The following is a 26825-nucleotide window of genomic DNA, read 5'->3' on the forward strand; positions in this document are numbered from 1 at the left end:
CACGAGTTATTGGAGAATCATTCAAAAAAAGATTTAAATTTTGAGGAGCACTAAAGGATAAATTGCACTAAAACTAGACATTTTAGACTAGACTATCAATCGAAGAAGATGATGTGATTTTTGAAGTAAGATAGGCTATCTTGCTCACCGCAAATTGTTATTTTGTCTTATTAATATAAGAAACTGATTTTTTTTTAAACAGCTTCTAAATGTTTTAAATTCTTGATTTAATAAGTTTTTTCTGTCATTTAATTAAACAAAAAAGCTGTAAGACCTCAAATTCTGAATAATTGTTGAATTTTCAAGATTTGTTGAACACTTCAAGACAGCTTTGTTCACATACATTTGCATATAATCCAAAGGAAAAATTAAACACTTTATTGACTTTGGCTGTTTATTTAAGGATGTTTTGTTGATATTTGTTTTCTTCTTGCTTGCACAAACCTTTAGAAAATGTGGGTAGTAATTTTCAGTTCCGTTTTGATTGTGAATAGTGACAGTTCCGGATTTGTTAAGTTTTAAGTGATATTGACTAAGGAAAGGGAAGCGTTAAGTTCGAATAATGAGTCGAAATCATCTGACTAGAAGCTCTGAGAATGTAAACGAACAAAGTGATAATGACATGTTTTCTAGCAGAAGTTCGAACAACTTAAATAAAAATGACACTGATTATCCTCAGTATCCTCCACATTTAGCTGGAGGAATGTGGCCCTTTATACCAGCTCCTCCCTATGCTGGTCAGTCGTGGCAGTATCAGAACTACTACTCACCTGGGTATATCCCCATTCAGCCTACTGCTTATGTAGGTCATCCTGTCGATAGCTGGGGACATCATTTCTGCCGAGCCACTCCCAGTCCTGGGTCTACATTAAACTTCAAGTCTTGTAGTATGGATAAACTTGCGGGTCAGCATAGACATGTTCCTCTTGTTTGTAACTCTCCCACGCCTTCACCTCCGGGGTCCCCACAGTTTCAAAGATCTTTAGTTCAGAGGAGTCCAAGTCCTTCGAGTAGAAACCTTAATAAGAAGACGGTTCAAAGCAGTATTGCTGGCAAGCCACCACGACCGACTCGAACTCAAAAGATGCCTGTAACTCGGTCTAAAACATTGGATAGTGATGGCGGAGATGGTTATTTAAGCGATGGTTTTGGATTAAGTATGGCTAGAACATCAAGCCCCATCGAGAATAAATTAGACAAAAGCAGTAAAGTCCCTAGTCTTGACTCACTGTATGAGCAACTTAAGCAGATTGCAGATAATGGTGCTAAAGCTGAACGTAATTTGACTGCAAGGGCCCTTGCATTTCTAAACGAAAAAACAATGAGCTGTGCTAGCATGCAGGAATGGGAGAGAAAGGTAAGACGCTATTCCTAGACTCTTTTGTACCATAGTTTATTGTTACAATGTTGATGGCATTATTTGAAGAACTTAATAGTAATATTGATTTGAGGGGATGTCTTACATTATTGACGACATGGGCTTCCAGTTTCCTACTCTACTCCCTACCCACATAACTCATCATGTCATAACTCACCATGTAGTTTCTTTAAGTATTTGTCCTGTATTGTCCTTTTTTTCTGTTTTTTTTTTGTATTATGTTGTACTCCCTGTTCTTCCTTTTTTGGTTGTGACAGGTTACAAAATAGATAAATAATGATAAATAAAAATAGATCAATAATAAAATTCGTTTAATTGAAATTTAAGGGTTTTCCAAGGACATAGTTTTAAACGTGAAACTAGAGTAATAATTTGATCCTGACGAGACAAAACCCAATGTGCAGCACACATCTTTCTTGTTTCTGAATCACAGCTGACAATTTCTGAATTGCTGGTTAGAAGGCTAGAGCTGAAATTAGAACATGGTCCAAAAGCAAAGTGCATTTTTCACAAATGTCGTTTAACTTCGACAAACTCGGTTAATATTAGAAGCCATTTATGAAATATGTATGTTAAATACTTTACTTTGCGTTGAGGCGCTTATATTGTATTTAATACCTCATATTTTTAATCAGTGACTCCAATATCTTTTAAATAGTGATTTGGGAGGAAATACAAAATTATTTTATGCTATATAATCAAACATGGGTTTTGTGGGCTTTCCTTCAGAACTGTCTCTAAGCCTCGGAATTTTATTCAGTTTTTATTTTCAGTTCTTGTTCGTTTTTAATTGCCAGAGTTTTTTTCTGAATATTAGTAGTTGTAATAAGTTTACTAGTTGGCTAATAAGTGTTATCAATAATAGCATTTAATCTTGATCAAACAGTTCGTGGTAACGAACTCAATAGTAAATAGTAAACGGCTCAATAGTAAACGAAACTCTAAAAAACGGATTTCGATGCTAAAAGATATATCAAAAGAATTGGATTTTTATGCTGATTTCAAATATCTAAGTTTCACCAAATTTGGTCTTTGTCATCAAAAGTTACGAGCCTGAGAAAATTTGCCTTATTTTGGAAAATAGGGGGAAACATCCCCTAATAGTCATAGGATCGCAACGAAAATCACAACATCGCATTCAGCGTATCAGAGAACCCTGTAGAAAAAATTTCAAGGTCCAATCTACAAAAAAGTGGGATTTCGTATTTTTTTTTTTGCTAGAAGACAAATCACGGATGCGTGTTTATTTCTTTGTTTTTTTTTCCCCAGGGGTCATCGTATCGACCAAGTGGTCCTAGAGTGTTGCAAGAGGGCTCATTCTGAAGGAAATGAAAAGTTCTAATGCCCTTTTTAAGTTATCGAAAAAATTGGAGGGCACCTAGGCCCCCTCCGACGCTCATTTTTTTCCCAAAGTCAACGGATCAAAATTTTGAGATAGCCATTTTGTTCCGCATAGTCGAAAACCATAATAACTATGTCTTTGGGGATGACTTACCCCCCACAGTCCCTGGAGGAGGGGCTGCAAGTTACTAACTTTGACCAATGTTTACATACAGTAATGGTTATTGGGAAGTGTACCGACATTTTCAGGGGGATTTTTTTGTTTGGGTGTGGGTTTCAGGGGAGGGGGCTATATTGGAGGATCTTTCCTTGGAGGAATATTTCATGGGGGAAGAGAAATTCAATGAAAAGGGCGCAGGATTTTCTAGCATTGCTATTAAAAAAACAACAATGAAAATATAAACATGAAACAGTTTTTTCAATTGAAAGTAAGGAGAAGCATTAAAACTTAAAACGTACAGAGATTATTACGCATATGAGGGGTTTTAAAAATACTTTAGCATAAAGAGCGAGGTATTTAGAAGGAGATAAATACTTCGCTCTTCATACTAAATTATTTTTAGTAATTTCAACTATTTATTCTACGGCCTTTCTGATTCAGGGGTTATTCTTAAAGAATTGGGACAAAACTTAAGATTTAGTGTGAAGAGCGAGGTATTACTGAGGGGACAAACCCCCTCATATATATAATCAAAAATACAAGAATATAAAAGTTTGTTACGTAAGTTAATTCTAAAGTTACGTATATTTTTTACTAATAAAAACGTTCGTTAAAAATTAAAAGTTCCAGTTGCCTTTTTAAGTAACCGAAAAATTGGAGGGCAACTAGGCCTCCTTCCCCACCCCTTATTTCTCAAAATCGTCTGATCAAAACTAAGAGAAAGCCATTTAGCAAAAAAAAGAATTAACATGCAAATTTCATTTTAATAATTTATGTACGGAGAGCCAAAATCAGACATGCATTAATTCAGAAACTTTCAGAAATTAAATAAAAAAAACAAGTTTTTTGAAATGAAAGTAAGGAGCGACATTAAAACTTAATACGAACAGAAATTACTCCGTATATGAAAGGGGCTTTTCCTCCTCGACACCCCGCTCCTCGCGCTAAAGTTTGATTCTTTCTCGCAACTCTACTTTTTAAAACAATAAAAAACTTTAGCGTAAAGAGCGGGGTGTCGAGGAGGAAAAGCCCTTTTCATATACGGAGTAATTCTGTTCGTTTTAAGTTTTAATGTCGCTCCTTACTTTCATTTCAAAAAACTTGTTTTTTTATTTAATCAATAGTAAAAATGGAGTCAGTAGCGGACCGGGTGGGAGCATGTTTTGAACGATAGCCTACACAATTATTTTGGACTTCTATATTGGAATACCAGTATCAGATTTATAATCGACATAATATTTATCACAATCGATCATAAGTCCTTTAATACCAATTGTGGAGAGGATCAGTAATATTTGGGAAATATGTACTTAATAGATTTGGACTTTAGCCTTGTTTATTTCATTAATAATTTTATATTTGTAACGAAATATATATGTCATAAATATGTAGGTAGTACATTTCAGTCTTGGGAGTTCATATTGCTGACTTACCGATTTAATGACTTACAGTGTAGTCATCTAAGAACATCTCCTAATTAATCCTAGATTGACCATGAGTCGAAAAGGGATGTATATTATTGTTTAAGGGAATCAGGGGAAATGGAGGGAGTGGCATGGGGAATGGGACGAAGAGTACCCCTTTCACTTTTTTAATCATATAGATTGAAAATTCTTGCATGCTTTATATCAGATTTGGAGTTAGCAAGCTCAGAGACCTTTGAGTACCATTTTTGGCGAATCAAACTCTATTTTTGGAATATGTAGCCCACATAATGTATTTCGATTTTCCCTTGTCTTGATGTGATCTTCTCAATCTATGATAATTAACATCGAAGCATTTGAATCATTCTCTGAATAATTTTCATACACTCATAAGTCAAAAGAGGATCAGCAGGCTTTTATTTGAAAATTTAGGAGCTGGGAAGCTGAAAAGGAAGAGGGCCTCACTCTGGTCACATTGAAAAACTCTTGTATGACTCAGATTTCAACAAGGTCTAACATGCCCACCGGCCTATTAAGGCCCAGCCAAAGTCCAAGAATTTAACTCGCTAGTCAATTCTTTTTCTTAAGCGGCAGATCGGTCAAATACAAAGGTATCAGTTTTCTTCGTCGCTTCAACTAAACAAACATAAGGAAGTCGAACTTAAGGGGGTTTCTCACTCAAACTTATGATTGGGTGCAGGTTATCCTTAGCAATTCTTCTAGTAATCATTTATATAATATAATTTTATATATATACATATATATATATATATATATATATAATATATATATATATATATATATATATATATATATATATATATATATATATATATATATATATATATATATATATATATATATATATATATATATATAAATTTCTTAACGAGCAGTTTGATGTCTGCATGCTACTTATTCTCTAGACTCTGTTTAAACAGGTTAAAACTAAGTAATACTTGACTGAATCGCTCCTGAACAATCCGAGTGGTTAGTCCCTTGGTTTACTTTATGCATTCTCATACGCTCCGATTACAGCTGGATCTAGTTTTTTGAGGGGAATTTTTGACTTCGGAACACAAATATTTAAAGTATTTGAAGGGACTGCAGCCAGGAAGTATATATAATAGAAATAAGTTTCTTATTGTTGAATAGAAAATATTTTGCTGTATTTTTTTATACCCCACAACAACAGTGTCGAGTATAGCAATCTAGAATGCAAACCCGAAACGGGTTTTATAATTATTTTGGAATTATAAAAAAAAATTATTGTAGGCTTTAAGATTTGATTAGATCAAAATATTCACCGATTTTTTTTATTTTATATTGACATAAAACCGCCGAAATCACTAATTTAGGAATGTCAGGCAAACTCCAAATGTTTAACATGGGAGGTATAGGAAGATTCCTTGAGAGTGCGTCCCGCCTTAAAGTTTGTCTATGAAACCATTGTTTTATGTGGGTCCTTTTAATAATTTTGACCCCTTGTCTCTGGAAAAACATGTATCGTCTCACCTGCGTAGGCACACTTCTGAATCTTTCTATCTTTCTAAGTGTCTTAAAGTTTTGACCCATAATCATATCGGATTATGGAATTGCCAGAGGACGTTTAGGGTGCTGAAGGAGCCAGATTACTTTTCGCTTTGTTTGCCCCTTTAAATGGGCTCTAGGGATTTTGATTCTCGATCGGTCGACTCGTTTCCCTAGTTGCTACAAACCTACGTCCTTTAAATCAAGTAGAATATGTATTTAAGATTTTTTTTTTTTAGAATTGTCATGCTCCGATTCTATTGATTGGTTTTTAATCTTTGGTTTTCATTCCGTCATTTATGCTATTTCCTAAATACACCCAGAATTATTACGAGTCAAAAGTCAACATGCCTATATTTCCATATTTTGGGTGGGGGATTCGGACCCAGGGGTCTCATTTTAAGTCTTTCAACCATACAGATTCGTCATTCTGTGTACTGCTTTATTTTCAACTATCTACAAGATGTTCGCCCTTTCATCAAAATAAATCTGTGAAGCCTCTGTTTTTAATAATAATAATAATAATCTTTATTCTTTCCCGTTATCACAATGCAATAACATGGGTATCGTCAAACAAAAAAAAAAGAAAATAGAAAAAGGCAAAAAGACGCAACATAAAGAACACACATGATGAGCTATCACTTCGATTTGAGGATATTGTCATTGTAGTGCTTCACGAAGTATGGAACGAAGGAGTTTAAAAATCTTGTCGTTGAGTGTGTAGGCGGGCATTCTAACAGTTCTTTTCCCTCTTTAAAAGTTGCCATTCTCGTCTTGTGTGCGTGAGTCACTGAAGTAAACTGAGGCAGTATATCTCGGTGCGTTGGGGACTTCAGGATGTCAGCTCCAAACTTCATCAGTGTTTCGTGCCTCCTTTCATCCAGGGTTGGGAGCCTGAGTTCGCTCAAGCTTTCTTCGTAGTTTTTGTAATTTGATCCAAGAATTATTTTGCAGGCTCTTGTCTGAATTGTTTCAAGCTGACTTCTGTCAGCTTGAACCACTCTTGTCATTTCGTCTCCAGTGACTCGTGTTTCAGGTCATTCTCGACGGCACTTCGCGACGTAGCAGGGTTCTCTGGTCTATTACTGCCTTTGAAAAAGGCACCAAACTTAAAATTCAGAATAAATCTTTCTTCAGCTTTGTATGACTATCTGTTTTATATCAACGCTGTTTTTTGTGAATGCTTGTCTTTATGCGTCGATTGTGGTAGTAAAGGTGATGCAGTATTGCTAAGTTGTGTACCCACTGCTAGGGGGGATTGGATCTTGTTGTGGGTTTTAGGTGGGTTGTAAGCCTCAGTAGTGCATTTCAGATCCATATACTTGAATTTTCCATTAGAGGTTGCTCAGCTCAATGTGAAGAAGGGATTTACCCTCTATAATCTCTTCATGTGGAGAAACACATTTTGAATAAGTATACAATATAGGTGCTGAAAGTTAGCTGCCTCCTTCTTATTGGGGGAAACAACAGTTTTTTTTTCAAAGTAGTAGTTTTCAAAAATCAAAGGATTTTGATTAGAATTTGTTAGGGTGGGAGTCAACTTCACTTATGTTGGAATATTGCTACCCATTTTAAGTTTTAACACCTCTTATATTTCCATTTGAAAAAAAAAATCATTAAAAAAAGTAAAAGTGGGTTACTTCATAAATTTGTTCAAATCTAAGAAAGATTTGTATATTCAACGTAAAATTCCTTACAAATCGTTCTTTTTTTTCCTATTGGCCTAAAATAGACTTGGTTATAAAAAAGGATTTATCCATGCATTATTTATACTCATGGCCAACAAAATTTCCTATAAATAGTTTTTTTTTTGTTTCTTGAGTGCAATTGACAACCATGTTTACTTTCTTTTCTCTATTTAAGAGACGTAATGTGGACAATTCGTTTTTCACACATGATAATTTTTGAAATTGAATGCAATGCGTTCGACACGAGTTTTCTGTTAGATATCTACTACACGACTGCACATTAGACGAATGTAGTTGTCGTTTTATTCCAGGTTCTTTAAATGGAACGACACCCGAGGCGTGACGTGGTGATGATTCTAATATTATTCATTCGTTGAAATGTTAATGAGTTATTAAGCGAGACTACTCGTGTGGGAGGATGAGGTGTTTATTACTCATCTTAAAACATCAAAATGCTGATTGCTCAGGATGATCCTAGGATATACAAGTTTCTTATTAGTAGTTGCATAAAGTACAATAATTTATTACAGGTCTAAATCAAAAATATAAAAATTAATATACGGAACACTAAAACTAAAGCTTGCGAGTATATGCTGCGGATATAACAACAACAAATAATAGAAATATAATGATAAGCAGAATTGAATAAATGTTATGAAATAAGTTTGTTTTATTTATTTTAAGATCTAAATTAGGATGAAACTGCTCATTGAATTGAACAACAAACAAATTAACACGTACAAAATATTACATTTCATTATCCAGAACAATGTAACTATTTTTATTTTCTGGAATCAATATCATCCAAGGCATTAAGAATTTATAAGTGGTAAGAAAAACGAAGTTTGTATTGGGGAAAGTTTCGGTGGAGATTTGAGCTTGCCTATGATTTGATATCCGAAAGGGCCGTTGTTTTGGAAAAATTTTATACTTTCACATCCGTACTGAAAGAAGTTTAGTGGTGATCTGATTCAAAGGTATGGGAGGAGGGGTTTCTGGAAACTTGTCATCAGCTTGTCTAACTTGTATCCTTACAATGAATATCCGACGACAGTTCTTTTTCATAGCGACATTGTATTATTGTCCTCCTTTTTTTTTATTATTTTATTCATTCTGAATCCCAAATTTCTGCCAGAGAGGCCCATCTTCCAAAACTGCAGTATTTCCTACTATCTATGAGAATTTTTTTTTATATGACCACTACATCCATGACGTCTCTGGGACATTGTGCTATCATTGAAGAAATCAAATCTTCTTAAACAAGGAGGTTTAGAAACATAGTCTTAAGGGCTCAATTGACTTATGTTCAGGGCCCTCAAAAGGGGAGGAGTAAGCTAAAATGGCCAATATGCATTTAAAGATGATTGTGCTAGTCATTCGCTTTAACAAAAATGGGGGAGGTAGCTGGTTAATTTTGCCTCGGGTGCTGCCAACCCCTAAGAATTGCCCAACTTGGGGTTATCTCATATTCCAAAGTATACATCTATTTTGCGAAACTTACTGATCGATTAACAATACCATTTGTCTAGTTGACCACGTATTATGTATCTCTTGTCTCTTGGGATCTCTGTAGTAAAATCCTCTCTACACCCACGTGTCGATAGAAGAGCCTCTAAAACATTATTGAAGCATTTTGTAGAAATCATGATGTCAAAGGGAAGGCAAAAGTGCAAGCACTGGGGGGTTGGAATCTGAACCCCTATCCCTACCCCTTAGGGATCCACTGTGTAACAAATTCATAAATTTTGAAAAAAAAATGCGGTTTTTCTCATTTTATATTTGTTGTAATAACAAGCTTGTTGTTAGAGTAAGTTTTTGTAAATATCATAACTGACTTTTTGTATAGAATTAAGAAATGATAATGTTAAAGTTTGCACCCTCCCCTCTCCATACGGAGATTTTACATTTGAGTTGCCTTCGTGTAGGATTTGTGATTGCACTCAAGTATAAGCATATAAATGAAATTCTATAAATATTGGCTATAAACTCCTTCAATAATAATCTATTTATACCTTCTCCAGATAATCTATTGTTCTGTAAAAAAAGGAAATCAAAGACAAACAATTTAGTGCTTTTTGTTAGATGTAGAATAGCTTTCAGAATTGTACATAAACACAGAAGCTAATAAAAGACAGGTAATTCATTTTAGGAGTGTCAAACTAGCTGTATTGATAATCAAATAATCGCTCTGTTGGACATCTCCAGACCAGGTCTCTAACGGATTTGCAACTTGGCTGACAAGCCAAGATACAGTGTGGCAAATTAAAGGAGACAGAAATTGGAATGCCTTTCTAAGCATTTCAAATATAATGTTATTCTAGAACGAAAATTTGTAAGCCGAATTGGAATAACTTCATTTGTGGCGGTTGTGATGGGCACCATGCGTGGGATTTCTGATCGCTAGAATAATTTTTGGGAAGTTAAACCCCTCCCTCCCGAAAACTATTAACTAAGCGTTTTCATATATTAAGTCTTTACAAACAAAATCACTTTTTGAGGAAAAGAGAAAGGGCTCCATTAGCTTTGCCCAATAGGCGTATCTATACCCTTCACCAATAATTAAGTTGTGATATCCCAATGGAATGCAGGCATAGAAGCTTGGACATTTGCCTTTGTCCTCGGCAAAAATCATGAAATAATCCATGAAGCCTTTTGCTATTATTATTATTTCTCCCTTTTGACATAGCAATGAAAAAAAAAATCTTCTTACTGAAGATCTTGCTATGTTCATAGATTCTATGTGAACATTCAAACAAGGGGCGAGATGTCACATTTGAGTGGATAAGGAGTTTTGAGATAATAAGGGGGGGGGGATTAAACAAATTGTATGATTATTTGATCAACAAGTTTCCTCTTTTAAATTTTCCAAATCAGGGCGCTGACTTTCTGCTACATGGTGCATATTTCGGAACCTCACGCTTACCGAACAGTTCCGCCACGCTTGGTATGCGTCACCTAGTGTAAATGATTTTGGAGAAAAAGCGACACCTTGTCAAATTCACTAAGTGTCCAGAATTCTTCTTAGTTATTGTTGCAACCAAATTGTAATCTAGTTCATGACCGAAAAGTTCTTATTTCTTATGGAATCTTTAACTTTTAGAAGGAACATTTGAATAGGTTTTTGTATTCTACTTGAAGACTGGTTTGTTGTTTATATTTGATTGTAAACTTTGATTTTGACATTTTATAGTTTCATTAATTCTACTTTTCTTTTCAGCAGTGTTAGTTCTCAGACTACTAGTAGTTAAATACTTGTATAAAGGTTTAATCACTTAATAAAATATTCATAGAAGCATAATAAGAAAACGTTCCATTAGTGTTAAACGCAAAACTAGTTGTTCTATATAGTGCGCAAATACACTCTTCTAAGATATGATACGAAATCCTCTTTTCATAAGGTGGTAATTAGTAGCCACCAGGGTTACCTCATGCCCATCTTCAAAAAGACAAGATTCGAGAAAATAAGAAGACATTTTACAATTCAAATAAATGATGGTCTTCAAATAAGTTAAGAATCTTTTCAATTCATCAATATTTCCCCGCTAAATATTCATTTTGTTGGCCTACTTTCGTATTTGGTTTACAAAGTCTCCCGGTTAAATTTTTAGATGGTGAAGTAAACAAGAGTGACAATTCTGCATTTCTTCTTTGGAATTATATTTTTAGCAAAAACATAAATTTCTACTGTAAGCAAAACAATTAAGACAGATTATACGTATACCAAGGAATGAAATAGCTCAAACTAGGAGGGGTGATTTTGAGCCAAGTAGTCGATATGACCAGGGATGATAGATAAAATCGTTGTAGTGGAGGGGAGGGGTCTTTGATGTATCCTTTGAAATATTTTATTGAACTAAAAAAAGTAAATTTTATGCAGTAAGTTTCGCAGTTGAAATAAATGATTTTATTTTTCCCCTTAGTATTTTTCTTTAGTCTTTAAAAAAAGAAAATTAAAATTTTTGCGATTAAATCTTCTTTGTTTTTCACAATACGGCTAAAAATATTAGTCTCCTGTTAATATTTGTAAAGTGGGTCCTCTTCTTCAGGAAGATCCTAGCGGAAAGGAAAAGTTTTTTTTCCTGAATAAACTTCCTAATATATGAAGTATGGAAGTTAAAGAGAGCCATCTATATTGTACTTCTACTTTGCAGCATAGGTGGCTTGAGCGAAAAATGTTTTCGTTTCGAAGGAATAATGTACTCGTAATATAAAAATGAATACAAGGTTGTGTACTTTTACGACTTCAATATAATGATGGAATATTTTTCTATACATACTAAATGTCATGTACATTTATTCTTCAAAGCCTAACTACTATAACTCAAACTTTTTTGAAGTTATAGCAGATCAGCACCCTGGAAGAGAAAAGTTGGAGGTATATGCTTCAAGAAACCTTCCTGGGTAGTAATTTTGGGTCTAGATTCATTCCAAGAGTTTTGTTGGCTAAATCATCAACTTTCTAAGATAGCGAAAAGCCCGCCGTATAGAACGAGCTTGTATACAGGAAAATGTTTCAGAATCACAATGAAGTTGAGAATATACACCAACCGGTGAAGAAACGAATTTTCAAATCCTGGTGATCGCACGGTTCTTTCTTAAACAGCATGGAAAGTAATTCCATGCTTCTCCTTATTATTATTTCTAAGTTTTTCGACCTCATGTCCAAGCTCATGGGAACAAGGATGTATTCTCGATTAATAGATGGATTGCTGTCAATTTCCTGGTTTTAAACTAAAGTGAAGTTGAATCGCAATCGCTTTGTGTAAAATCAATATGTACTCTATTATTTGACAAATTTCCACGAATAGTGGGTAATTTAGAATATTAGTATACAAAAGTTTATCGACCCCTTCTCTGTCTGGATCAGGCAAAAGAAGTCAAGCAAAATAACTGTGACTCTTGTAGCCATGTTGCAACAAATTAAAAAATGAATCCAACGCGTGCAAATATTGTTCTTCCATATACTTTGTGTTTTGAAGTTTCATTTCCGACATAGTTGCTGAATTTTTTGTTTGTTTTTACTACTAGCAATTACTTGAAAAAATGCATACTTGTAATTACTAAGCTATATTTGCTTGAAATTGCTGATTTGACAAGTTTTAATAGCCCCTCAAGCGCACATTCCATCTTAGGACACTGCTTAGAATCCAATCCTGAACTCTATCGACGTATTAGCTGCATGGTAAAACGTAAACCCTTGTAAATTTTTGTATTTACATCTAAAGACTGCATGATGGGGCATCTGATTTTAGTGTCAATGATATATATCCCATATATCAAAGTGTCCGGCCAGCTTTCTTCCATTGGTAAGACTTCTAATCCACAATGTAAAACCATTTATCTGCCATTTTATGACCTAATACACTTTATCATTGCTATGTTATTTTACCTACATAATTGTTATTCATCTTCCATACTCCAAATTCGCCTAATTCCTTGTTCCTATTGAACATGATTGGCATTTGCTCCTATGTGTCCTAACCTGGCCAATAAAGTCTATTAGTAAAAATTCCGTATTTCTACCTAGAATCGTACCTAAAGGTTTGTGTAATTGTGTGTAAAATCCAATGCTCCTGTCTTATTCAGTCTGCACAAAAAGGATATATACCACAAGGGATCTTACCTTGTACTTTTTAGTCATAAAATGTGCAACTATAATCCTATTACCAGCACCTTACCACCCTTTACGAGACTTAGAGACTTTCTTATTCATCTTTTCCCTTTTTCTTCCTTCATCCCTTTTCGAATTAGTGTATACCTGTAGAAGGTGAGGGTCAATCTTTTCCGCGACCTGATGTGTATCTTGGTGCGCCACGTTCGCTGCACAGTTCTGCCTCATGTGGCATCCTCCGCGGAGCGCTTGCTACAGTTCTGCTATGCTTGGCAAGCGTCAATCGGTGTACGTGGTTTCCGAAAGTCAGCGCATTCTTGAAAGCAGGAAGCTAGGAATAAAAATTTATGTTTATAATTTTCACTTAGCACGGTCGTATTATTGATAACTATTACAAGGAAGAATAAGCTACGGCATGAAGCTATAATTCTATTAATAACACCTTACTACCCATTACAAGACTTAGAGGCTTTCTTATTCAACTTTTCCCTTTTTCGTCCTTCATCCCTTTTCGATTTAATGTATACCTGTAGAAGGTATACACTCAGGTTTTCCATAAAATATGGGTAGATTTTTGTATTGTACTACTCCGTTTATTTTTCTCTTCTAACACTGTTGACATGATTTTTTTTCATAATGTATGAAATTTTGCGATTTACCAAATTCTTTCTGCTTTGCGTCTTAACTGACTGAGAATCCTCATTGCCTGCCATCTATTTTCAGCTCATAAATATATTATAGGTAGCAGCTATATATACACACATTTGTCCAATTGAACAAGTATAAGCTGTGACATGATAATAAAGTACTTCGGTATTCATCGGTTTAACCCTGACATATACCCACTGATCTTCGCTAGTTTAGAACTATTTACTTTTAAGGGTAAATTTGGGCTAAATCCGATTGAATCCATATATTTGGGCTTTCTGACTCAACAGAAACCTCTAGAGTTACTAACTTCAGTGTCCTAGTTATGGCTTTAGAATGAGTGTACACAGTTCGACCTTCGGGGGATGGAGGATTCTTTGAATTCCTGTACCTACCAGGATGGGTTGTTGGGTCTTAACCAAACTTATTGAGAATGAAGAATAAATGCCACCACTAAGCCTACAAGGGGCCCATACCAGATTCGATCTGTGAATGGTGAGGGGTCCACGACTCTGGTCGTTGAAAACGTCTACGAGAAGCGGTTTAGTCAGCCCAACTTAGTTGAGAGCAAGAGCTAGTGCCTATAGTGAACCTTTTTACGTCAGGACTCAACCCTATCTCCAAGGAATGGCAGGGAAATAATTTTGTAATCATAATTTCCACCAGGACGTGTTACCGGGCTTCAGTTAAATGTGGTAAAAATGATCACTAGTTGATTCTTTTACCGTTTTAGGATCCTTACTCGATCTGACCTCTGTGAGGTAGGGCAAGGGTTATTGTTCAGTTTTTATGGCACTTGGTATTAATCAAGTGTAGCAATCGCAAATTCTGTCTGTCTGTCCCGGTTTTACTACTTTAGGAACTTCCAGACAAGCTAGGACGATGAAATTTGGCAGGCGTATCAGGGATTGGACCAGATTAAATTAGAAATAGTCATTTTCGCGATTTGACCATCTGGGGGGAGTGGGGGGTCTGTTAATTCGAAAAAAAATAGAAAAAATGAAGTATTTTTAACTTATTTTTTATTTATTAACTTATATTTTATGAAATGAAATTTTATGTTTGGAAGGATGTCGTGTCTCATAGCTCTTATTTCAAATCCCGACCAGATCCGCTGAAATTGGGGGGAGTTGGGGGGGAACCTAAAATTTGGGAAACGCTTAGAATGGAGGGATTGGGATGAAACTTAGTGGGGAAAATAAGCAGAAGTTGTAGGTACGTGATTGACATAACCGGAATGGATCTGCTCTGCTTGAGGGGGTTGGGTGGGGGGGGTAAATTCTAAAAATTAGAAAAAATTAGGTATCTTCAACTTACGAACTAGTGATTGGATCTTAATGAAATTTGAAGTTTGGAAGAATATCGTGTCTCAGAGCTCTTATTTTAAATCCTGACTGGATCCAGTGACATTGAGGTGAATTGAGGGGGGGGGAACCTGGAATCTCGGAGAACGCTTAGAGCTGAGGGATCGGGATGAAACTTGACGGTAAAAATAAGCCAAGTCCTAGATACGGGATTGACATAACCGGATTGGATCCGCTCTCTTTAAAGGAGTGGGGGGAGGGGTTAATTCTGAAAAATTAGAAAAAATGAGGTATTTTTAACTTACGAAGGAGTGATCGGATCTTACTGAAATTTGATTTTTGGGAGGATACCGTGTCTCAGAGCTCTTCTTTTAAATTCTGACAGGATCCGGTGACATTGAGGGGAGTTGGGGGAGGGATACGGTATTGACATAATTGGTACGGATCTGTTCTTTTTGAGCGAGCTGGGTGATTCGGAAAAATCAGAAAAATTGAGGTATTTTTAACTTAAGAATGGGTGACCAGATCTTAATGAAATTTGATATTTAGAAGGAACTCATGTCTCAGAGCTCTTATATCAAATCTTTGCCAGATCTGCTGAAATTGGGGGGAGTTGGGGGGAACCTAATTCTTTGAAAACGCTTAGAATGAAGGTATCGCGATAAAACTTGGTGTGAAAAATAAGCAGAAGTCCTAGATACGTGATTGACATAACCGGAATGGATCTGCTCTGTTTGGGGGAGTTGGGGGGGGGGGGCTAATTCTGAAAAATTAGAAAAAATTAGGTATTTTTAACTTACGAAGGAGTGATCGGATCTTAATGAAATTTGAAGTTTGGGAGAAAATCGTGTCTCAGAGCTCTTATTTTAAATCCTGACTGGATCCGGTGACATTGGGGGAATTGAGGGAGGGGACCTAAAATCTCGGAAAACGACTAAAGTTGAGGGATCGGGATGAAACTTTATGGTAAAAATAAGCTAAGTCCTAGATACGTGATTGACATAACCGGAGCGGATTCGCTCTCTTTGAAAGACTTGGGGGGGGGGTTTAATTCTGAAAACTTAGAAAAAATGAGGTATTTATAACTTACGAAGGTGTGATCGGATCTTAATGAAATTTGATTTTTGGAAGGATATCGTGTCTCAGAGCTCTTCTTTTAAATTCCGACTGGATCCGATGACTTTGGGGGGAGTTGGGGGGGGGGACCTAAAATCTTGGAAAACGCTTAGAGTGGAGGAATCGGGATGAAACTTGGTGGTAAAAATAATCACAAGTCCTAGATGCGTGATTGAAATAACCGGAACGGATCCGTTCTCTTTGGGGGAGTTGGGGGAGGAGGGTTAATTCTGAAAAATTAAAAAAAAATTGAGGTATTTTTAACTTTTTAACTCTTAAATTTTAATTTAAGAGCTCTTATTTTAAATCCCAACTGGATCCGGTGACATTGGGGGGAATTGAGGGGGAACCTAAAATCTCGGAAAACGCTTAGAGTTGAGGGATCGGGATGAAACTTGATGGGGAAAATAAGCACAAGTCCTAGATACGTGATTGACATAACCGGAGCAGATCTGCTCTCTTCGAAGGAGTTGGGGGGTGGTTTAATTTTGAAGAATTAGAAAAAATGAAATATCTTTAACTTGTCTTAAAAATAATTTCAAACCCCGACCAGATCTTTTGACATTGGGGGGAGTCGGAGGGGAAAACTGGAAATCTTGGAAAACGCTTATAAATGTCGTAGATACGTAATTGACTTAACCGGATCCACTCTCTTTGGTGGAGTTAGGTGTTGGAGTTCAGTGCTTTGGCGGGTTTGGTGCTTCTGGACGTGCTAGACGATGAAGATTGGTAGGCGTGTCAGGGAGCTGCACAAATTGACTTGATAAAGTCGTTTTCCCCGATTCGACCATCTGGTGGGCTGAAGGGGGAGGAAAAATTAGAAAAATTGATTTATTTTTAACTTACGAGTGGGTGATTGGATCTCAATGAATTTTGATATTTAGAAGGACTTCGTGACTCAGAGCTCTTATTTTAGATCCCGAGCGGCTTTAAGCCTCTGATTTTCCTTTTAAAGCAGTCTATTGATTCTTAGAATTTTGCTAGAGCTCATGCAATATGAGTTCTTGGCTCTTGGCTCTTTCGATCTCGTCACAAGTGCCATATGAGCTCTTAGCTCTTGTTTTCATTTGGAAGGCTCACACCCAGTCCGAAACCCTCTTGTGGAAGGATTAAGGGATTGGACCCCCGATTCTTTCATCCCAACATCTTCCAGAATGTATTGCCGGATCTAAACTGAAATTAGTCGGGTGCAGGAGTTAGTGTCCTGGTTTTATCTTTCGCTTGTCTAGTCAGAATTCTTTTTGCATAGGTTGAAGTGGGTGGGTTCCTTAGATTATTTCTATTAAACGTCTGCCAAAGGTGTTTGGTAAATCATTTAAGCTTACTGGGAAGTAAGAGCTTATGCCCTAGCTTTGTTGATGAAGGACCAGTTTGACCGCTGCAAGGGAAGGAAAAGGGCCCTCTGTAAATGATTGTCATTAACGCATCTGTGAGAAGGAAATTCGGGTCCGAATTAAACTCGGTTGGAAGTAAAAGATAGTTTCCTAAATGTGCTTTCCGATGTCATGGTAAACTCTCTGACTTTGGAACGGGATGAAACTCCTAAACTATTGTCCCCAAATGTTCTACTAGAAGAGGTTCACGGATCTTAACGAAAATCTATTGAATAGCTTCAGTAATTTTCTAGATCTCGCTTTTGCGAGTCCAAACCTTGTCCAATCTTCTTGGTGAGATGATTCTTCTCATCGCGATGTCCGCCAGAACGAGTCTGAGATATAAATCAAATTTGAAGGGTAGTAATATCTAGGATTTTACTTGTCTCTTTGAGGGACCGTGGCCAGCCCTATCTTTTCGGAAAATGGAGTGCTAAATTCTCTTATTCAGGACAAAGGAAAGAACGGTCTTTTCCCAAATATTTTCCTGAAGGTAAGAGTTGATTTCCAAGAGTTGTTCTTCCTTTTCTGATTCCATTTCTGACCTCCTTTTCGGATTCCATTTCTGACCTTAGCTTTATAAGAGGGTGGGATCCCTAAATTTGTCCATCGTTGGTTTTCATTTAAGTTCGTTTTAGGTATCATTTCTTGTTTTGTCGTAATTCCTGCTCGTTTTAAGCTGTGCCTGTTATCTTATATAAGCAGACTTCTGTTTGTTTTAATGTGCAATTCGCTCCTAGCTTTTCAAGCTGCTTTGCTTTTCCTAGAATATCACTATTTGCGCCATGAGATTTTCAGCATAAGTATGAATCAGTGTTCTTTTCAATATCGACTCCATGATTTGGATTTATTTCACCCACACTCCACGGTATTTATCGGGTTGAGGGGGGGACGTTCAGGACTGTGTAACTATTGATTAGGTATTAGGTCTTTTTAGACATAGAATAATCGAGTAGAAGCTTCTACCCTCTGAGATGGGGGGATGGGTAGAGTCCCTCCTATCCTTTTCAGGTATGGTGTTGGCTTCACACCCTTAAAGGTTAACTGAACAGATTTTAGGTCTTACCGCTCAGATTCTATTCGATACCTAGTTTACGTATTAGTATGATTCTATTCGATGCCATAACGACGTTAGTAGTATTTTAAGCGAAAATTTTCTATGTGCAACGTCATTTCAAAAGTAGCCATGTAATATTGATATTATCGAATGATATTATCAAAGCATATTATTTAATATTACTTAATATTATTAATATATAATACATTATATTATTATATATATATATTATATTATTACATATATTATATATATTATATATATATATATATATATATATATATATATATATATATATATATATATATATATATATATATATATTATATTAATATATTATTTAATATTATTTAAAATCTGGTAAGTCACCTTGAATTTTTACTTTATGTTTTTTTAATAGGATACCAAAACTCCCCAGTTATTCACTCCAGTAAGTAGAGTGCACGTAAATACATAGATATGTTTCGCAGTTCGTTATACCATAGTACCCCGTAATCAGCTGATAGTGATCAGATAGAACATTGACTGTGGGAGAATCTAAGGAATCGTCAAAGTACTAAGGACATCAAAATGGAAGACCCTTTTTATCCACTGGCTTCCATCTTAGGTCAATTCATACCTAAAAAAGGATTTTCTATGATTTTCCTTTTGGCTGTTATACAATTATTGAGATTTTTCGTTGGCTCAATTCTCTACTGTGTTGTCAATCGAATAGTAAAAGTAAACAAGCGGAAAATTATATCTTGTTTACATACAAGCCAAACTAAACATCAAACCAATTTTTTAGAGCTCCGTGATGATTTTTTTTTTTTCGGTCAGTTTCTATTGATTTTTACCAGTGGTGTAATTTTGTCAAAATCCTGGGGGGTGGGGGTTAAAGTTGGAGCCATTTTTCCTAAATCAGTGAAAATGAAAGTGAAAACTGAAGAATAATCCGTATATTACCATAAAGGCAAAGATATGCTAAAGAAAATTGACCTGTTTCTCTGGATACTTGAATCTTAGTTTTGACAAGGTTCTTTTGCAGCAACTAAATTTCAGCTGGGGGTCGGTAGGGGGCAAACTTGGGGCCAGAGGGGACAGTTGTCCCCTCTCCCTGTCCAATAGCAAATTGTGTCCCTGTTTAACACACATGCTCCTTATTTTCAAACTTGGCGCCCGCTAAGCATAAAACCATTTAACTGCATATGAAGATTTTGTTCAATTAAAATTGCGCTCCTGGGTTTTTTATAATTTTTAAGACGTAAATGATTGTGTGAGTTCCCTTAACCAGTATAAAGAACCAGATTTCATATTTAGTGTCCTTTTTACTAAAAAAGGTCCATTCACAATAGATTTCATTAATACCAAGATTAAGTAGCGTTGCTTTGGGCCAATCAGAATTTTTCCTGCATTTCTTCAGCCAATCAGAAAATTCTATAAAAAATCTTATTGGCTCAAAATAGCGCTTGCTAAATCTCATTAAGCTTTTACTAAAATCTCATTATGAATGGGTTTGAAGCAAAAACTTCAACTATTTGTCAAAAAGTGACTGTTAATTAGTGTAATTTCCAACTGTAAAGAGGCCCAAAATGTTTTTTGTGAGCCTTTAAAGACCTAAACAAAAACTAATGTCATGAGTAAGGCCGTATCCAGGGAGTACCATGTTTCACCCCCCCCCCTCAAAATTTTCGTCCAGGTCGTAAAAAGATAACGAAAATGAATCTAAAACAATTTTGTATGTGTTTTAAAGTTTTTTTTATACCCCTCCCCCCCCTTAGAAAAAAAGTCCTGGATAGGGCTTAGTTATAGACACCTTTAAAACACCTTATATTATAAAAATAAAATTTAAAACATTGATCGAATAAAACTCGATCTGTGTTCTACTAAAATATATGAGTTCAAAGTTGATTGGCTCCATAACTTGAAAATCCCACATACTTTCCATTGAAACGTTTCTGCTGGCGTTTAGGACGGTCTCTCCAGTCTCTGGTAAGGACACTTTGCCAGGATTTTCATAATAGACCTGAAAAATCCAGTGTGAAACCAGACGAGTTAGAGTGTGCTGGGGAAGTGTTGTGGTGATTTGGGATTTGAAAAAGAGCTATTAGTTGTGATTACGTGCCAAAGTAATTGATGGCATTTTAATGATGTTTTAGCAGCTGTCTTCATTTTTGAGATTGTTAGCTTAAAATGACATACCTGTCATTTTGTTTTTATTGCTGATTTTTGCTTGTTTGTTTATCGTGAGATATTAAGATCTATCGGAAAAGAGGATTAAAACCTGTAACATGATTTTATGCGTGAATGAAATCTTGTCTAAGAAATTGATTCTATCCTGCCCTGGCTTGTGCCCTGTTTGGTGGTCTGCCCTCAAATATATTAATATCTAATCAGTTACTAGATTAAAATGGAATGACTAACGATTTTTGTTATGTTTATGCAATTTTTGCCACAAGGTCGCAATTACGTTTTTAGTTGGCTTTAAAAACGCTGATAACAATCAAGAATAATAATTGCAATTGAAGTGTAATTACACTTATAAATTAATTTATGATCAAGATTTTCGACTGGCCCTGGATTTGAACTGGCTCACACGAAAAACTACTAGAATCACACAACTCTCTACCCAGGCACAACCCGCCACGTACAAACCCCTCAAAGTCAAATAAAATAAATTGTATTCTTCGTAAAAGTACAAATTTTTGAGGTTGAGGTCGCTGATTACTATCGCAATAGAGGCTAAAATTGCAATATAACCATTCTAAAGGAAAACGCAGTAACTGCATATTTTACGAAAAGTTTTTAATTTCCACATGTTTCCGTTTTCAATGGTGTTTGAGGTCACTAATTTGAATATGGTTCTAAAATATATGAGGGCCTCTTCAGTCAAAACGTTACAGATAGCATTTCTTTTTAAAAGATGGTTACAATTTATACTAGAGTTTGTTCTAGACGATTTCTGAGCTTATTGATCACAAATCCGAGACTTATATTGGAATATAAAAATCTAAAAGCAAAACGTGTCAAGCAGACATTTGCCAAATGGTATTATCATCCACCAAATTGGGTTCTATTTGAAGCCATATGTCAAATACGTAGACAACGTGCCGTATTTTACTTTACATTACCAAGGATAATCCAAATGAAATATGATTTTTTTTAAGTAATTAAGTAGAAACTTCATAACCCTGTATATTAAAAAATTAGGAAAAATTGAGAATTCAGTTTTAATGAAAAAGAACTTCATATTTTTGGTAATAGCTGGCGCCAAATTTGAAAAAAGAAATATGAATGAAAAATCGGCAAAAAAATTAAAGCAAAAACATATGATACCAAACAGCTTAAGAAGCATTAAATTTCCTTTGAATGTGTGGTTGTAATTTAAGATATACAGATTGTTGATCTTTGTATTTTTTCGTAAGAGAAGCGTTCTCTGAAATTTAAGTAATTGGTTTTGCTCATTTATTTCTACGCTTCATCGTGGCAACGCTGACGAAAATATTACAATGAAAACTGCGTAATTTCGAAACAATCGAAAGAAAACTCGTAGAAAATTTCGGTTTTCGGGTATGAATAAACTTAATTGAGCCCCGGGGAAAGAAAGTTTTTTATTGTGTTTTCTTGGTAATTTAAGACGCTTCTATTGCAATGTGACCTCATGCTTGCGAAATACCTGTCGGACGATAAGCATAGAAAACCATAGCATGTATTTTTCTAAGGATCGCAGAAGTTTCCCCCTCTATACGCGATTCGAAGTCTGATAAAGCTTCGCTGGTATTGTCTAAAAATGTGTAAATATAAAAATCTTGTTCTAGCTAGGCCTTTTGATTAATTAAGAATCGATTTTATTTATTAAACCTACTGCGAGGAACTTGAAAAAGAGGCTGATAATCGCTCCTAGAATCGTCAAAAACAATTATTTCGTTAAACAAACTTAAGTTATATCTTGTGAAATGAAGAGAGAGGGGGAGGAGAACTTATAAAGTTGAAAAAACAATAAATTTAAGTGTATAAACAATATAATAAACAATAAACTTATATAATATATAAATTAATAAATATACAAATAATAAATAAATATATATAAATTTCATTATAATTTTTTAATTTTTAATTAAATATATATAAAATTTATTCTTTATTTATTATACATAAATAATAAATAAATATAAATAATAAATTAAATATTATATATAATAATAATAAACAATATATAATAAACAATAAAAAGGTGCATGATAATCGCCTCTAGAATTATCAAAGATAATAATTTCGCTAAAAAAAAACTTAATCTTATGAAATGAATAGAGAGAGGGGGGAGAACTTATAAAGTTGAAAAAACAATGAACTTATGGATCAGTTCTTGGATTTACTAAAAATTGATTAGTATATTTCACTCGAACCTGAAACGCCTCTGGAATTTTAAAGTTGTTTGTTGACAGGTCCCAGCTGGGAAACATCTTTAAAATGACTAGAAATTAATTATTTTTTTGAAGTGCTTTACGATAATATACGTCTGGTGTTTGAATTTGGGTTCCGGACAAATTCATCAATCTGACGGTAAATTGATAGTTTGGGTGATTTTTGATTGAAAGCTATTAAGCACGGGATCTATAGCAAGTTGTGCTGTTTCTAAGACTATGGACGAATGTGGGAATAGAAAGCCGCCAAGTGGAAGGTCGCCAAATAGGCGAAAGTTGGAGTCAAGTAGAACCTGTGAAGAATTAAGTGATAGTGAATCAGATTCAGGTTTAAATTGAAACTTTGGTGATTTAGATTGAAAAGCGAAAGTTTTTAATAAAATTAAAAACTGCAGTTGAAACCTTGCTTGATAAGAGCGATAACTTTCTTGTTTAAAAGCAAATTTAGTTATTCTTTAAATTTATGTGCTAGTTTGAACGATAAATTTGATTGAAACATTCCATTATGTACATTCCATAAAGTCTTTTCAAAACAAGGGGGTGTGGGTGGAATATTAAGTTGTTGTTGTTTTTTTTTTTTTTAGAAATTTCCGCTATTACTATGAAAGACCATTTTAGTTTAGTTTCATTTAGTGCTGAAAGCGCTTTCTTAGTTAATTCGAGGTTTTTTATTTAATTTTAATTAAAAATCCAAAAATTCTCTTGAAGAATCCAAGTTAAAAAGTCTGATGCGGAAAGTGGGCATTGTCCTTTTATTGGTAAAATAAAACCAGAGGGTAGTCAACAGTCCCTGCCTTCTAATATTTTTGGGGGTGGTAGCTTGGGTGTCAGAGGTCGAGTAAGTCAAGATCCCTTCCCTTTTTTCTGTCCTTATTGCAGTTGAATTATCCCTGTTAATGTTGTGTTGTCTTTAATCCCCTACCCGCACACCTTAGATACCAATACAGTTATGAAAACCCGATTTATTTTTGGGACAGAGTGCGCGGTAGCGATGCTAGCGGCTGGAGACAGGAGACTGGTATTGGTATCTAATTGGTAACAGGAAACTGGTATTGATATCTAAGTTGTGTATGCAACAAAACAAAATTGCGTTCCCGCCTATGGTGTTGTAGTACGATCTACGCGTCGGAGCGCGGGCTTGGAGGAGGCGCCAAGTTCAGAGCTCTGTATCAAAAGCTTCTCATGGGCAAGATAGGGGTTTTTATAACTGTATATTGGTATGTAAGCTGTGCTTACCAGCTGTAGCGTCTGCACATTGTTGTCGATGGATGCATTTTTGATAAACAAGCCAAGTTATTATTATCCAATTACTCCCCTCCTAGAGCTCATTAATTTCTTCTACAGTTTATCTACAGTCTTTTATCCTTGTTTTTCCTTTAAGTGGGACACGTCTCATAATTTCTTCTAAAGTTAATTTATGCTCCAAAATCCTTTTATTTACTTTTTGCATCCCTGTTCTCATCTTTGAGACATGTGCCCTTTGTTCTTTTCATGCCTAAAGATACTTGAAAACCTGTCTACCGGCATAGAAAACGCCATTTATAATATTCAGCAGTTTGCTGTCGTTAGCAATGTTCTTTATAACTCTGACTTTTTTTTCATTTTTCTTCATTATTGTCTGGCATTGCTGACTTCTCTTTTTTCCAAATAATATACCGGAAAACTGATACATTGACCTGGTTTCTTTGTTCCTATTGATAAGGAACTTCCACTTAGTAGTTTTTATTATCCGTTGTAATAGAGTCAAATTAAGAAACAGGGGAGAGCTATGTCGTAAAATAAAATAAAAAACTAATTTTTAGATTCGTTGATATATCTCAATGAGAGCACCCGAAGAAGAGGATATAGGGTAGCCGTTTTTCCCTTTTATAGACAAAAAACACTTGCAAATTGTAATATTTTAGAGAATTCATAGACAAAAAAATCTGTAGAATTTTTTTTCTTTTTGCCTGTACCATCTTTTTTTAGCCTGTACTCTTTAAGATAAATATCTCAACAGTTCGCTCTGTGGCCTACATTCTGGCCCAAAGAATGCCCATATGGTTGAATAAACTGATGTCTATCGAGGCTCTGGGTATGGTTTTATGCTAAAATAGTTCTTTCACAAGATTTAAGCACAAGATGGCTTTCTGTGCTTTTTTCTCCCCCTTTAGCTAAAGGACTCAACCCGTAGTGGAGGTACATAAACACGGTAGAGCCTCTTGGTCTGTCCCTGCGGTATATCTCATGATTCTCATGATATCATATCTCATGAATGGTATTCTGTAATCTTTATATAATCGGCTTGCCTTAGCCTTTTCAGATAATATCCCATGAATGAACTAGTTCTTTTGCAAGATGTCAGTGCAAGGTTGGTTTCCAGTGCTTATTTTTACCCCGTTTAAGCTAAAGGACTCAACCCTTCACATAAGACGATAAAATCTCTTTATCTTCTATAATCCCTGTAGAATTGACTTAACTATGCCTTTTCGGAGAATCTTCTTCCATGAATGAACTAATATTGGTGTTAATATAATATAGGTGTTAAATAAATTTGTATCTTGTTCCTCTTTTACAGCGGTGGAAAGTAATAACTTTGCTGGAAATTTGGAATGTCCGTTCCCTGCTCATTCCCAATAAATTTGCCAGCGGTCTTATCTTATTAGATGTCAATTATTTTGCCATATTTTTTCTGGGATATCATTTACCAAATTGTTTCGACCTGACATTTTCATACCCCTGACGGAATTTTCGCAAACCTTTCGCTATACTGTCCTCGGGAGGATCGGCAGGGCTATGCATGTTCGTTAACACTTTTATCCCACTGATCGATATTGCCATCCTCGTCCTCCCTTTCGTAGCAGCAATTCAAATGGTTTTTGTAAAAATTTCAGAAGTGTCAAAATGCCATATAAGACCTTCAAGTGTCATAGTGACGATATTTACCAGTCAACTTTTGTTCCCCTATTCTTCCCTTACTGTTCCTTCTCTTGGCGTCCCAAGCTCATATTTAAACTTCCTGATATCTTATCTAATATCACGTATAGTGTTGATGTAAACATCAAATCAATCAACTTGCATCTAAAGTTAACAGTAGTGTATAACTTGGCTTTATAGATGAGAGTTATTTATATAAAAAAAATGTAAAAATGTAAGACAAAAACAAGCAATTTTTCAACTGTAATATAGGTCAAACATCTCGATCTCATCAAAATCGCCATCGCCGCCATAAAAAGTGCTCAGAAAATGAACCATGTGGAAGTGGTGCTTGTGCACGACGGTCTCGTCTTAGAAAACACGACATGAGATCAGCTGCGTCTAGTCCTGGCAGCTGTGGACGTAATCATTCTTCCTGCAGTGACAGGGACCTTCATGATTGGTCGAGCTGCAGTGCTAGCAGAGATGGTGAGTTTATTTCCGGATGGTACTCTGACTGGCGGCCACATACGCCATATGGATTTGTTGGTCCAATGGGACCTGCTGTTCCTCCTTATTGGTACCCCAAAGGAGATATGGGATATACAACTCCTCCTGCGTATTGGCGTCCAGTTTACAAGGTATATAAAGATGTATTTACTTAAGAAAAGGCCTGCAAGGCAATATACAAAAAGAAAAACAATAGTTAAAAATAATTAACCACTAATCCATGTGTGTGGAAGGTCGTTGGTCTAGGTCAGTGATACCAAATAACCTTTTTATGACTATAAAAATTATAATAATAAAATAAACTAAAATGATGAGGAGCCGCAGTTGGGGTATAAAATATTATCCATGAAAATAAATGCGTTGTTCACTGTATAACCCTTACTTTCA

General features: G+C 35.4%; 1 protein-coding gene across 1 annotated transcript in view; it reads left to right on the plus strand.

Annotated features, from left to right (window-relative positions):
* Positions 1–310: 310 nt before the first annotated feature.
* Positions 311–26825, plus strand: part of LOC136034463 (liprin-beta-1-like) — a 164053-nt gene continuing 137538 nt past the window's right edge. The window contains exons 1-4 of the mRNA XM_065715654.1: positions 311–1357; positions 13273–13437; positions 23205–23361; positions 26202–26569. Coding sequence (XP_065571726.1) covers positions 563–1357; positions 13273–13437; positions 23205–23361; positions 26202–26569 — 1485 coding nt within the window. The 5' untranslated portion in view covers positions 311–562. The remainder of the gene's footprint in view (positions 1358–13272; positions 13438–23204; positions 23362–26201; positions 26570–26825) is intronic.

Source organism: Artemia franciscana, chromosome 2 (genome assembly GCF_032884065.1).
Source record: "Artemia franciscana chromosome 2, ASM3288406v1, whole genome shotgun sequence".
Classification (NCBI taxonomy): Eukaryota; Metazoa; Arthropoda; class Branchiopoda; order Anostraca; family Artemiidae; genus Artemia; species Artemia franciscana.